This window comes from Pleurodeles waltl, chromosome 4_2 (assembly GCF_031143425.1).
Source record: "Pleurodeles waltl isolate 20211129_DDA chromosome 4_2, aPleWal1.hap1.20221129, whole genome shotgun sequence".
NCBI lineage: Eukaryota > Metazoa > Chordata > Amphibia > Caudata > Salamandridae > Pleurodeles > Pleurodeles waltl.
Genome location: NC_090443.1, coordinates 670,399,859 through 670,414,716, shown reverse-complemented (window position 1 = coordinate 670,414,716; position 14,858 = coordinate 670,399,859). Strand labels below are relative to the sequence as shown.

At 42.5% G+C, this 14,858-nt stretch overlaps 1 protein-coding gene across 1 annotated transcript in view; it reads left to right on the top strand.

Annotated features, from left to right (window-relative positions):
- Positions 1-14,858, top strand: part of AK5 (adenylate kinase 5) — a 2,252,667-nt gene that overhangs the window by 1,835,233 nt on the left and 402,576 nt on the right. The window contains exon 11 of the mRNA XM_069232252.1: positions 1,931-2,094. Coding sequence (XP_069088353.1) covers positions 1,931-2,094 — 164 coding nt within the window. The remainder of the gene's footprint in view (positions 1-1,930; positions 2,095-14,858) is intronic.

Here is a 14,858-nt window from a genome sequence, read left to right as displayed (position 1 = left end):
AGGTTAATTTAGTGACTTTTTGTGGTTCACCCTGTAAGGGATTGTGGCTGTTGCTTGACCAGGGTTCAGACCCCAGTCAACCAAAAACCCAATTTTGCACAGGAACCAAATGTATTGATTGCCTGGCTGCAAGAGAAAACGTTCTCACCATTTCAGGACGTAGTGCATGCTTCCCACATCACAAAAAAAGCCTCAAAAGAGATCGGGGTAAGCATATCCTGACTCCCTAGGCAATAGAGAGTGAGAGCCTTAATGGTCTTCCCTGAAAGTAAAGAGTAAAAAACAATTGACTGTGTCTAATAGTCAGCGGACTAGTTTTCAAAGCCAAGGACTTGGAACACTTGAAATGGCCCAATGGACCACAATCTTGTAGCGTAGTCCATGGACTCAAAACACATAACATCACATCCTCAGTCCATGGCCCCAGCCACTAAATCATGCCCCTATGAATGCCAGCCTACATGTGTCGAATCAGCGGCCTAAGTTTTGAGACCACGGATCATCACTGCCATTTTAGGTCGACCAAGACTGCTGCCTCAAAAAGTAGTCCATCGAGTCATGTGGGGAAAGAGAAAAATTAAGCATACACAAGAACATCAGAAAAGTCCCCTTATGTGTACCCTTTGGTCCTCATTGAAAAATTAAGTGGCTTTTCACACACAACACAGCCTTGTGAGAAATAGCATATCTGACAGGGTGCGACTGGAATTCACTGTTGCGGAAGTGCAGCGGATGATAGAGCTTCCTCAAATATCCTTGGCACTAGCACAAAAAGAGGAGGAGGAGTTGCAATGTCTCAGAAGGGAGAACACATCACAAGAAGAGGGCAGTCTACTAAATGGACCAAGGGATATAACTTAAAAGGAACAAGAGGCGTGCAATCTGCATCCAAGCGTATTTGCACTGTATTGCACAAACAATCCACGAACAAAATCCATGAATAGGCCAGGAGTTTATAAAGGAACATAATAAGAAGATCCATCACTGAAACAAGTATTACAAAGCGGATGTTTGTCACAAAAGTTTTTTAATAAAATGTAAAAAAAAAAGTTATTTTTAGAACCAAAACCACAAAATCAACCTAAGAGCTTGTCACTAATAGGCCTTTCTCACAGTGGGTTCGGTGCAGAGCCTGGCTGCGGGCCAAGGCCTAAGAGTAACCGCTGCTGCCCATGACCGAAGGCCCTTTGCAGCAGGGGTTGGCGACCGACTTCCGGTTGGGAACAGAGCCTGGCTTCAGGCTAGTGCCTGTGAAAAAACCCTGCGAGGGCTGGGCACAGGGTCTCCGAGCCACACTCAGCACACAGCCGGACGTCATGGCAGTTGGGGTTGACCCCACTAAGGTTATAGCTCCATGCCCTGTCGTATTTTTTGTTTTGTGTTTTCTACGTGGGTGGCATCATGAGTTATGGCATGCGTGGTATATGTCACTAAGCTTAACTAACAAATATCAGTGGTTTTATGCATGTTCTGTACCATATACAGTTTTGAACTGTGCTTTATTCAATTTATGAATATATATCCATTGAAAATTCAAACAAATGATTCAAATCGTATGTGTTAAGAAGATCAAACATCTATACATATTCACATACAAAATAAATAAGAGGATACAGTATCCTGTTGGATTTCATGAAATCACAATCATAGATTATTTTAGTTATTATAATTTGATTAACTGTCGTTCCATAGATGGAACTTGACTCGTTCTTAGTGTGTTATTCTTGATGTGGTGCTAACCTCGCTTGTAAAGCTTCTCGTTTTGTGTCGTCTATCTGAATGCGTTATTGCCTCCAGGTCATTGGCGTGTAATAAAATATTCTAATCTTGCTACGCTGTCCTTTACCATTTACTGGTTCACATTTTTTTATAATTTGGGTCAATAATTAATGTGACAAGGATCGTCAACTGCACTTCATTTTCTCCATAGGTGGTCCTGGCTCTGGCAAAGAGGCCGTCTGTGAGAGGATGGTGCAGAAATACGGATTTACCCATCTATGTGAGGCAGATCTGCTCAGAAAAGAATCTGCGTCATCCACGGAGAGAGGCCGGCTCCTGAGAGACGTCATAGGGCGTAGCGAGCAGGTGCCAGGGGTAAGCCACAGCTTCATTTACAGTAAGAGTCTACACACAAGTGATTTTAAGGACGCTGTTTCTAGTGATTCAGCAACGGTGGTTTGTGACCTAAACCGGAATTAGCCCCGTTATGAAGAGGAAGACTTTGCACACTATTTGTTAGCCTGCACATTAAATTAAAAACATTTGAAGCATCGCACTCATTAGTGTGATAGTTGCAGGTTAAAAATGTGTGTATTGTAACTGTGAGTAATCTCGAGGATAAAGCAGAGGATGGAATTGATTGATGTGACCCAAGTGGCAGAAAAGAATGCTGAGCCTCCTTTTAAGTGACATAGATATGAGAAAGTACTTGTATCATGTGATATGTACTATTTTATCTGGATAATTGTGAATTATGGAGATGTTTTTCAGGTGTTCTGGGTGATATCACATAGACAAGAGAGAAGCTCGAGTTGTTTATGATGCTTCTCAGAACTCCGAGGTGAAAAATATCCCTGTAATTCACTTTTTACCCATCTACAATTTTATGTTATCTATGGCCTCCAAATGTAGCTGCCTGTACTTTCAAATGGTGCACGCGAACAGAACGGTAATGATGGAGCCATACATACAATGGCCTTTCCTACCTGCCCCAAAATTAAACAAGCATTAGCAAAGCAAATAGGTCTGGCGTTTGCCGCTAGCCGGTTGGCAATTCTTGTTGTGTTTTGTCATGATTTTTGCAAAATTTTATTGTTAAGGAAAGTGACGGGCTATAATCAGTCTAAACAAAATCCTTGCCTATAGGGAAAAATGTTGAAAGAAATAAAAGAGAAGGAAGGAAATTGATCAGCATGGAAGGATGGAGAAGGAAGGACAGAAAGAAAAGAAGAACAAAGGAGGAGCTAAATAAAGAAAGGAAAAAGGAAAAAAGAGGTGCAAAAAAGGAAAAGAGGAAAGAAAGAAGTAAAGAAGCAAGAAAAGAAGGACCGAAAGAAAGACAGGGAGACAGGTTTTCAGAGTTAGAGCACCCTTATGAGCTTACATTCAGAGTTCATGAGAGCTGCTGGTATGGTGTGAAAAAGCAACATTCATATAGGCCACCTTAAAAGGAATATACAGCAGCATTGACAGGTGACAGGAACTGATGAAACTGGAATGTGTCCTGTGCTCGCATGTGTTAGAAAGTGTCTTGCTATCACAAAGGTAACACTAAAGTAATAACAAAGTAAAAAGAAACACTGGAACTAAAGGGAACTAACTTTAATGTGGATGAGCTCTTTGTGAAAGCGCTAAAGAAACCAAAAGTAAAGTTAGCCAGTGTCGGAAATAGGCAGACTCATTGTCCCATGCTCTATGTTGTATTGGGTGGAAGCAAAATGTGAATGACACAAGAACAGAGCAAAGGATGAAGGGAGGTGGTTGAAAGCCCATTCTGTAAGCGCTTTATTCATATATTTTTTGTAAAATTAAAACGATTTGGCTTATGCCAGACCTAAAAATAATAATAATAATACATCACCTTTGCCAACCTCCTTTGTGTCTTTTCTTCCTTATCCTGAAGAAGCCATACTCCAAGCTCTGAAAGGCTGTCATAGAGCCCAGCCTGAGCACCCTGAATGTATGACATAGTAGCAGTTAGTTATACGCTCTTTTTTCCATTGTTGTTACATCATAACAGTGAATTATTGGAATTAGAATTTAGTCATCCTTGATAATGGCTCCATACATAACAAAGATATATGAGTTCCTGTAATCCCTGTAAAAAAAATCTCTAATTCCCCTATAATAGGTGACTTTGATAAAGAAATGACCTAGGTGCTTTTCTGTAATAGCTTATTACAGTTGAGTTCTGTCATCACAATGCCTGCTGCCAGAAAGAGGGAAGCCAAGGTGAAAGGCAGGACACAATGTTGTCCTACGGATTTTTGGGGCACCGGGCAAGACATATTTTGGGGCCCCCTGTTTGTAACAACTTTTTATTGTATTCTTATTTTCTACTACTTGAAGCCAACAGGATGTCAAACAAACAGGGTTCACACAATAACCGTCAAAACATATCTTTCCCTGGGCCCAACAATCCTTAAGATGACATTTAGGAAAGAGAGACATAATCAGAGGTGTAGGCAGACAGAAAGGAAAGAGGTTGATGTACAAAAATACACACAAGTGAGCTACAGAGAGAATTTACTTTCCCAGGTGCCCCTTGGAAGCTGGGGCCCTCCGAAATTGCCCGCTTTACCCATGTCTTAAAAAGGTTCTGGCAGGACATGGAGAATATTTAAGGCTGTAGTTTTAAAAAAAGGAAACAAAAACACGGCTTTTCCGTCTGCTCTCTTTTTAGTTAGAACAGTGATAAGCAGAAAAAACATATTTATGACAACAATCTTATTTTTTGCAGACTTTAGATAGAGATAGAAACGATAGAATCCTTCTGCATGTTTCTGCAGATTGTGAGCTACAGTGCGTTTTTTGCAAAAAAAGAATCTGACTTGTAATAAACTGTTTCTGATATGAGTAGTTCACATACCTTACTACTTTTGTGGGTCTTCAGTTTGCACTAGAGATTATATTTGCATTCATGTTTTAAACATGCTGTCACTTTCACTGTATTTCAAAATGGACACCTACTGATCAAAAATGAATCAATTAACACTGTCTATCGGGCTATTTATTTCAACATTAAGCTACCTATCTACACCAAGCAGAGAAAACTCAATTTGCAGAACGCAGTCACAAATGTATAATAACCGGAGTATGCAGTGGGCTGGGAGAAATCTATGGAAGAAAGAGAACACCACTTTGGAGAGCTGTTGCTTTCGAAAGTGTTGAGTAGCAGATTGTCATAATAAAATAATACATGGAAATTAAAGAACGCTTATAATGCAGGCATTACATAAATTAGCTTGAAATAAAAAATGGGAGTGTAGGTGAAAAGGCCAAAGCATGGCTGCAAGATTCAAGTTGTAAGGAACAATGTAACAGGGTAACAGACTGGTAAATTACACCTGTTGCATCTGTCTGCTGCTCTGATTGAAGCAGATTGCTTCCAAATACCCCCAAGTGAATGTGATTAAATGTGTTCCTCTCAAAAAGAAATTCTATGAGAGCATGGTGCTGGTATCACGAAAGACATTAACATAATCCCTTCAATCCAAACGAGACTTAATAAAAATTGACTTCTTTCAATCTGCCAACCACGTTGTTTGATCACATTCGTGGGGTACATAAATAGGATTTTTCAAAAGTGTTCGAACACATTTGGTTAAAAGCTATTACTCCCTAGAAATGAGAGGGAGGTGCAAAGCTGCACAAAGTTGCACCACCTAGGGTGAATGTTCTGATATTAATGCACCCTCACCACAGGGTGCTAATCAATTTGCCAATATAAAAATCCCAAAAGCATTGTTTTTAGATCTGGCCTACAGGTAGCTTTAGTTGTGCCATCTGCCTCATGTTTTCAACAAAATAAAAATCCTAATCAAATTCCAGTGTATAGGTGGTGCTTATGTTTTTTGAGCCTGTGGCAGCTGGTGAGGCCCACCAGCACTCACTATTAGTGACCAACACTTGTTTTTCTTCATCAGATTTTAACTGCAAACAAGATGGATAAAAACACACAAATGGGAAAGAAGGAGAAATAGAAAGATTGAAAAGGCACAGAGGAGTAACCAGGGCCAGGAAAGAGTCAGATTAAGGGGCAGCAATGTTTGGTAGTGGATTAAAGAGGCCAGAGGTGAATTCAAGACTGTGCAGCCTTGGTATTCAGCATACAAATTTAAATAGGTCCGCCAGAGCAGAGCTTTGGGCACTATTACAAATTAAGCACTGCATATAGAACCGTTTGGTGAACCTTTTTAACCATTGGTTTGTTTGAGGGTTGTACACATTTTGCTTCCATCCACCACAGCATACAGCTTGGATCAGTCAGTCAAACCACCTCAGTCACAGGCTTTCTTCACTGTGAGCAATGGTATTTTTGATTGTGAGTGTCGTAGAGTTTTCAGGAATAAAGAAGTGACACAACTCTGGTAGCAATATAGTAGTTTATAAATGAATAATACGGCCGGGAGTACAGCCCAGTTCTGTAACTGAAACCGCACTCATCTCAGCTTTTACAAACAGCGCCTTTTATAGGCTTAATTCGTATATGCTTTCTTAACATATTTCAAATTAACAATGTAGCTCAATATAATGTTATCTACTTTCATTCTTGGCACAAGCGATAATTCTTCAAAAATGTTATCTGACTACTTGTCACTAAAAATGCAGCTGTAGCACATATAATATACGTGTGCACAGTTTCCTTTGATCTCACCTCTGGAACTAAAGGGAACTAACTTTTATGTGGATGTTCTTCTGTGTTTTCTCCCTACACTGTTCCCATACTCTGTAGTTTTACAGCCTATCCTCTTCTCCTTTTCAGTCTTGACACTCTCAAGGATCCAGTGTCTCATTATGTACCCCTCCTAACACTCATACCAGGAATTGGCTCAGGCTCTCGTGTGTGCGGCCTTCTAAGTTATCTGTGGTATGCGAGGACTGGTTCAAACTTTCTTGCCATGCACCTGGCCTGTTCCTTCACTCTCCTTTCCGCCCCTGTATTCCCTTGTAACATGGTATCCTGGTTTAGGCCTGTATTTATCTTGTATTGTATATGCTCCTGCACATTTTCTTCTTAAACCATCTGTTGACCAGAGTGGGCCTTCTCTCGTTCTATTGAGGCCTATTACATTCCCCCTCTAGTTGAATTTACAACAACTAACTGCCCTCTCATATCCAGTGTACCTATATCAGTGTTTGCATTCTCTTTGTTCTTCCATGTTTTGCTAAATACCCTACTAATGAACACCCTTCCTATCTTCTGACCGCTGCACTTACAACACCCCACAATAATCTGGACCAGGCAGTACATCAATAGGATCACCACAAGGATTGGAAGAAGTCCTTTAAGCAATTCTGGTAACCAGGACAGCATCTACGGAAAAAAAACCTGGCAACCACTCATCCAGGGCACCCTGTTCTTCCCCCATTCTCTTCTGCAAACTATGCAAAGTTTGTATGGCCTCTGTTATTGTTTCATTGTCAGCATCCTTAGCCGTCACGTATGTACAACAAGTCATACCAATCTTGGCACAAACCCCTCCTTCCATAGCCGTCATCAAGTCTAACACATACCTACCTATGTTGCATCAGCATTACTCGCATTGCCCGCAATTTTTCCTTGATTGCATTGAAACTGTCTTCCATAGCATTAATGGCTTTCATCAGTTCCCACCATGTGATTTGCAAACAAGAAGCTGTGGCTTTCACTTGAATGAATAGGAGGATGCTTTAAAAAAACAACTGGGCATCGTTGAACAGTCGATACTCCTTGTGAACTTCTGCCCAAGTTGCAGTGCCGAAATACTCGGCGGCTCTTCTACGAAGATGATGGAACAAGGTTGTTGGACGGCTGATAGGGATATCAGGTAGCTTCGACATGTCCACTTCTGGAATCACCAAGGAAGGGGTGTGCACAGTGACTGAAGAACAGAGACCTCTCCATCCTGCAGAAAGTCGTGTATATAGTCATTCTCCACACTGCCAATAATAGTCAATCAGACTGGAGGTACCCCATTGTATATCAGCATTATACCTCGTGGTGATGCAATTGACATTCTTCCCTACCAAGAATGTTCTGTTTCCCCTAAAACATAAGGAAAAGACAATGGGTATTTGGCCCACTCGAAGAGTTATAGGTGCTTCTATCCAAGTTATACCCTGTATATTCTCATCCCAGATTATCTGACAGTCCTGTTGTGGGTCAGTGTTATTTTGATTCCCTCTCCACAAGGAGAGGCTCTGCATGCAAATGTTGCGCCATGATGCCATTGACCATGGACGTATACTGAACCGTTCACCTTGAAGTATGGCCTTTCCTGACAATCATGGGGCCTAGGTGTGGCTAAATAATCCTTACACAAAAGAGTAGGTCGTCATACCCCTAGGAATCCAAGCTCAAATATTCTAGCCCTTCACCTGTGCCCCTTGTACCTTAGAATCACTGTCTGAGCAATTATTTCTAGCTTTGCTTCTATTTCTCTGTGGTCGGTCAGGATATCCGTTGTGGCAGCTAACTCCTCTTCATACTGTGTGGTGTTTACTAAAAATGTTTCCTTTTGTACCTGTGAGGGTTGTATCCGTGCTCTCATTCTACACAGGAAAAGCTGCAAAAGATACTGTGTGACATTAGGGGATACTTCTTTAGATGAATGCAATCTATCTGAATCACTAGCACGTGGAATTAAGAACCATACAAGGCAAGATTTGTTAGTATCTAATAAAATAGCATGAATATTGTGAGATACATTCTTATTCCCACATGCTTCTCTTTCCAAGCGCACAATATTATACATGAATTAAGATACCATTGTAATATAGCTACGAATATGATAAAACATAAGCAAGAAAACAAAATAGTAATCCATACATGTCTGCTGGTGGAGCCAATAAGATACTCTGCTCACTCTTAAAAGAAAAAATTGTTACTCCTTGTCTTCTTTGTTCTCCTCTAAATGTTCCTGTGATGATGGCGGTGGGCCAATCAAATGTCTCATAGGCGTAGCCATGGTTTCCTGCCCTCCACTTTTACTGCTGTGGGGGTGCTCTGAGTGACTGGATAAGGCCCCTCGAACTTGTTGTCTTTCCATCGCCTCACAAAATTGTGAACATACACTTGCTGACCCACAGGAATTGGACTGGTCTGCTGGGTTGCCGTGGTGCACTTCTGCTGTCGGGCAACCTGCTTAGTGAATAACTTAGCAGACTTCAGCAACTGAGTCAAATAACACCTCATTTCATCCCCCAAAACCTCAGCTGTTTTATTAGCATCTTTCTTGCTATGGTTAAAGGAGTCGCCATGGGGCGCCCTGTCCTTATCTGGAGCTGGGTCAAGTGATGATCACTTCCTGGCTGATTTCTGAGGGCATACAAGGCTAACGGGAGGCAGCGGAGCTAGTTCTTATGCAATGTAAGACATAGTTTGCTTATTTTGTTTTTCAACAGACCGTTAAGGCGCTCCACTATACCATTACTTTGTGGGTGATAAGCAGATGAGAAGTAATGTTTTATTCTCGGGGAGGTACAGATATGTTGGAAAAGGGCGTTGGCAAAATAAGTTCCGTTATCTGAACGGATCGCTCCTGCTATTCCCCACCTAGTTATGACTTCTCGCATAAAGTTAGCTGCTGCTTTGGCATCATTATATACACAGGGCCTCAATCCACCTTCAGAAGGGACAGAGACTACTTTTAGATACCTGTAGTTTTTACATCTATCAATCATGTCAACAAAGTCTAAATGTAGATGTTTAAATGGACCTGCTGGGCGGGGAATTGTTGATGTAATAACTTTTAGTGTGGGTCGTGGGCAGTATTGTTGACATACTGCACATTTAGCAATGTACGTAGTAATCATTTCAGATAGTTGTAGGATAAACCAATCTGCCTGTAATGTAGCAAGAAGCTATTCTTTGGCCGTGTGTGCACGGAGATGTAGGTGCTCTAGTACAGTATACAACAGGGCTTGCGGCATTACGGGTTTCCCAGTACTTTCTTTCCTACAAATGAAATCTGTTGGTGATTGTATGCACCCTCTCTGTTCCCATAATTCCCTTTCATGTGATTGCAACTGTTCTTGCAACTCACGTAGATGTAATTGTGCTGTTTCGGTGTATAGGGGTGGTACTTCAGCATCATTCTGTTGTCTACTCATCATCATTTCAAATGTGTGCTCTTCTGACTCCGTATAACTTGGAGATGTTTTGGCGGCCTTTTTGGTGGCCCAGTCTACCAGAGCCTTAACCCTGGAGACAAGGTCTTGCTTGTTTGTATGTGCTGCACACTTTACCACTGCTACCTTGGATGGTAATGTTAGAGCCTGTATCAATTTTGCCAGCAAATCTTTGTGTATCACAGGGGACATTTTGGACTTGAGGAACCCTCTCATTTCGCACTTGTGAATGCTAGAATGTACAGTGGTGGTGACATACGCTGAACCTGAATTCATGGTGACTTCTAACCCCTCAGCATGCTGCAGTGCTTCGATGATGGCCACTAATTCTGCGGCTTGTGCTGAATAATGAGAGGGTAGTGGTATGTGACTCACTATCTGTAATGTATCAGATGACCCATGCTGTTTGACTATTACAACTGCAGCTCCTGAACGTCTAACCCCTGTTTCTTGATCTCTGAAGGAGGATCCATCCACAAAGAGCAACATGCTTCCAGGGATGGGGTCCTCCCCCACCTTGCTCTCTTTCTGTGGCACATAATTACCAAAGTCGTGTACTTGTTTGTCTTCAGTAACTGGGTGTGCATAGAATGTCGATGGATTAACTGTGTGACATCTGACCACTTGCAAGGATGGTAATTAAAGTATTACTTCATATCCAGATACTCTCTGAGTAGTGAGAGTGCTCTTGCTTCTTTGCAAGGTAGCAAATACTGCATGCTCTACATACAGTGTTAAAGGTGAACCTATCAGAATAGTGGTGCTCTTCTCGACTGCAAAGGCAGCTGTAGCAAGGGCTTTCTCACATGGATAGTAACCTTTCATAACATGATCTAGCAGCCCACTGTAGTAGACAATTGGCTTATGTACCATGTATGTATTTTGAGTCAGTGCTGCAGTCATTGTCATTCCGTTACAATGACAAAAGAGGTAGAATTGTTTTGTGTAGTCAGGTGTACCTAACACTGGAGCATTTGGGATTGCTTTCTTTAGCTCCAGGAACACTGTCTTCCCCTTCTATGTCCAAGTTATTTTATTTGCCATTGCGTGAGACCCTTTTAATGGGGTGAGGATTGGTGCTGTTAGCGTAACGTAATCAAACACCCACTGTCTCACATAATTACAGAGTCCTAAAAATTGTTGCATTTTTTGGTAGTGTTGGGCTTAGGAATGTTTCTAATGCTCTCTACTCTGTCAGGTGTCACTTTTCTCCTGTCTTTAGATAACGGTTGTCCCAAGTAATGAACCTCTGGCTGCACATATTGTAACTTATTTTTATTGAACTTGTACTGTTTGTCTTCAAGTGTGCAGAGGAGGCTAATGGTATCTTCTCTACATTTGTCTTCAGTAGCGCTACATAACAGCATATCATCCACATTTTGTAAAAACGTTTCCTTACATTGCATGTTCGCTAGGTCCTTTTTCACGGTTCAGTTAAAAATGCTTGGGGACTCTCAAACACCTTGAGGGAGCATTTTGTGGCAAAATTGCATATTTTTTAATGTGAACCCAGTCAAATATTGGCTGTCTGAATGTAATGGAAGGCTGAAAAATGCATTTTTCAAATCAATTACAGAGAAGAAAGTGGCATCTTTGGGGATATTTGTCAGTATAACTGAAGGATCAGGTACCACTGGGAACTCTGGAATGACTATGTCGTTCAGAGAGCTCAAATCTTGAATCATTCTCTAAGTTCCTCCAGTGGCCTTTTTTATCTGGAAAATTGGTGTATTACATGGTGTTGGTCTTTCATATATCACTCCCCGCTCAAGTAACACCTGAATTGTAGGTAGGATATCTTCCTCCGCTTCTTTGTACGGGGGGTACTGACATATACTGGGCAATATGGCTCCATGTTTCAATGTAATTTTCACAGGTTCAGCTCCTTTAATTAGTCCCACATCATGTGCCCCTTTGTCCATCACACTTCCGGTACCTTTTCCAAATCTCTTTCTCTTATTGTAGTGTCTTGTGCAGGTTTTGACAATGTCCTATCCTGCAACTGCATTCTGAGGGAAATGTCCATTTCAAATACAACTGTTCCAGTCAGGGAGCGTTCACTGAACAATTGCTCATCTGAGATATCCCTTAATTTGACCCCGGGATCTATAAACACTATGGAGGCCCACATTTCCTGCCCTCTGTCGAATGCGTCGACACCGCATATGTTGGTATTATTTCGAGAACTGATATGTCTAGTATCATCTCTCGCTCTGTTATTGGGTCTATGGGCTCATAAGGTGTGAACACCAGTTCTTTCGGTAAGTGTACTGTTTTCCCTTGCAGCGCTGGTGTGTGCACTATCAGAGCGTATATGCCACACAAGAAAGCCTCTTTATCAACTGGACCTGCACTAACCTGCTGCCCTGATTCCTCACGAGCTATCAGGGACAGAATTCTGCATGGTTTGACACCGGGTGTAGAACACACCATCGATCCTTCTTTCAGGAACGAAATGGTCATATTCAACTTGCTCATTAGATCTCTTCCAAGAAGGTTGACGGGGGACTCTGGGGAATACAACAATGGTCCGTCAATTTGTGCGTCACCCACAATCATGTTTACTGATCTTGTAAAAGGAACCTGTCTGACAGCCCCATAAAACCCTGTGTGTCCATTGAGTCACACCACAGTGGTAATGTTCCTTCCTTTATGCAAGACTTGGTGGCCCCAGTGTTAATTAAAAACTGATAGGGGCGCCCTTCTATGGCTACCGTCACAGTTGGTTCCTCTTCTGACCTGTGGGTTACCGATAGTATTGGACACATAGTTGTTACATGTGGGCTTTGTCAGTGATAGTGTCAGGTGTCAGTGTCCCACTGAATGCTTCGGGTGATGCGTGAAAGGGGTTAATTCCTTGCACCATCACTCTGCCTACCTGAGCCTGTGCTTCCCCTCGCATGGTGTTGTTGCCTCCCAGGGGCCCATTTTGCGGCAGTGGCCCTTGTGGTGCCACCCACTGAGCGTGAAGAGTTTGGGATTACTCCTGTCTCCCATATTGTTGTGGTCCCCATTGGATCTGCGGCAGTTGAGTCACCAGTCTTTGCGACATAGGCCACCCTTGCATGCGTTCATCTGCCTTCGTAGCCCTGCATTCTCTTGCAAAATGACCCACCTTCCTGCAGTAATAACACTGCTGTCCCACTCGATATCCTCCTTGCCTTCTCCCCTGCATTATTCCTGGCTCTCCTGACGGTCCTTCATGTCTCCTTCCCCTGTCACTTGCCATTTGACCTCCTGAGGTCTGCCCTTGCAGTGGCGTTATGATAGTTGCCGGTGGTGCTGTCACCAGTGCCCCTTCCGTGCTCAGTTTCTTGAGTTTCTATTGCACTAACTTAGCAGTAGCCCTCGCTGCCTGTTCTGTTCTTATTTTTTCTTTTTTCCTGTTTCTGTTTAAAATAGTGTATTATGTGGGCCTGTATTTCTGGACATAGTTTGGCCTCAATTCCCACTACCCCATCCAGATTTGACTGAATTTCGGTAGGGAGACCTTTCTTCAGCACGTAAAATAAAAGTGCATTTCCTCCTGTATTTTCCCAATTACAACCAACCTCCGGTACCCATTTTTCTTTAATTCTCGTAATACTTTCTGTCATAAGTGCCCCGATATCTGGTCTTTCAGGGTATGTCTGCAGAAGCGCAGTCCAAACATGTTGGCAGACATTGTTGAAAGAGGACCCGTCAAACTGCTTGTTTATCAATGTGACTTGAGGGAGTCCTGCTCTTGTAAATATGGTGGTTACCTCATCTCCCACTAGAGAACTTAGCAAACCTTTAACATCGCCCAAGGCGAGTTTGACTCCGGCTGTGTGTTTTTCAAAACATCCTATCCATTTCCCTGCACCTTCAGAAAGTGGGGGCAGTCCTCTTTTTAAAATCTTAGTCCATTTGTGGCCAGGGCATATATGTTGGTACTTGACCTCCCTTAAAAACAAGGGTGTTAGACTTGGCATCATTGGCATGGTCTCCCCTAACTTTTTGCCTCTACTTCCCAGGTTGTTTCTTTGTGCTGGATTCTGTTTTTGCTGTTTTGTTTGCTCTGAACACTTTCACCACTGGTGACCAGTGTAAGTGTTTCATGTATAAATGATATGTGTACATTGGCTTTTCCATGACTGGCACATTTGATTTACTAGTAAGTCCATAGTAAAGTGCACTAGAGATGCCCAGGGCCTCTACATCAAATGCTGTCACCCACATTAGTAGCCCCGTAAACATGGCTCTGTGAGTGCAGTTTTAAACTGCCAGTTCGACTTGGCAAGTGTACCCACTTGCCAGGCCTAAACCTTCCCTTTTTATACAAGTAAGGCACCTCTAAGGTAGGCCCTAGGTAGCCCCATGGGCAGGTTGCAGTGTATGTCAAAGGTGGGACATGTACTTATGTGTTTTACATGTCCTGATAGTGAAATACTGCCAAATTCGGTTTTCACTGTTGCAAGGCCTATCTCTCTCGTGGTTTAATTTGGGTCTGCCTTTAAATTTGATTAAAACGCAGATTCCCTTTTGGAGCAGATAGATATGTGGAGTTTAGGGCCTCTGAACTCACAATTTAAAAATACACAGTTTAGTGAAGTTGGTTTTTAGATTGTGTGTTTGAAAATGCCACTTTTAGAAATTAGGCCTTTTCTTGCCTGACCCATTCTGTGGCTCTGCTTGTTTGTGGATTCCCTGTCTGGGTCAGTTTGACAGTTGGGCTGTTTGCACCTCACCTCTAGACAGTGACACAAGGGGAGCTGGGGTGTAGCCTGCATATCCTGATGGGCCATCTGGGCTGAGGGGAGGTGAGGAGTGGTCACTTACACCTGAAAGGGCTGTGCCTACCCTCACACCATGCAGTCTCCAACCCCCGGTGTGTGTCTGGGGCCTGGCCTGGGCAAGGCAGGATCTTGAAAACAACATAGACTTTCCTTTGAAGTATGTCTAGTTCAAAGGCAGAAAGGGGTATAAGAGCACCCAAAACCCCTGAAAATCAGATTACTTCTGGAACCAAGAGGAACTTTTGCCAAGGAGAAGAGCTGAAGAATCTG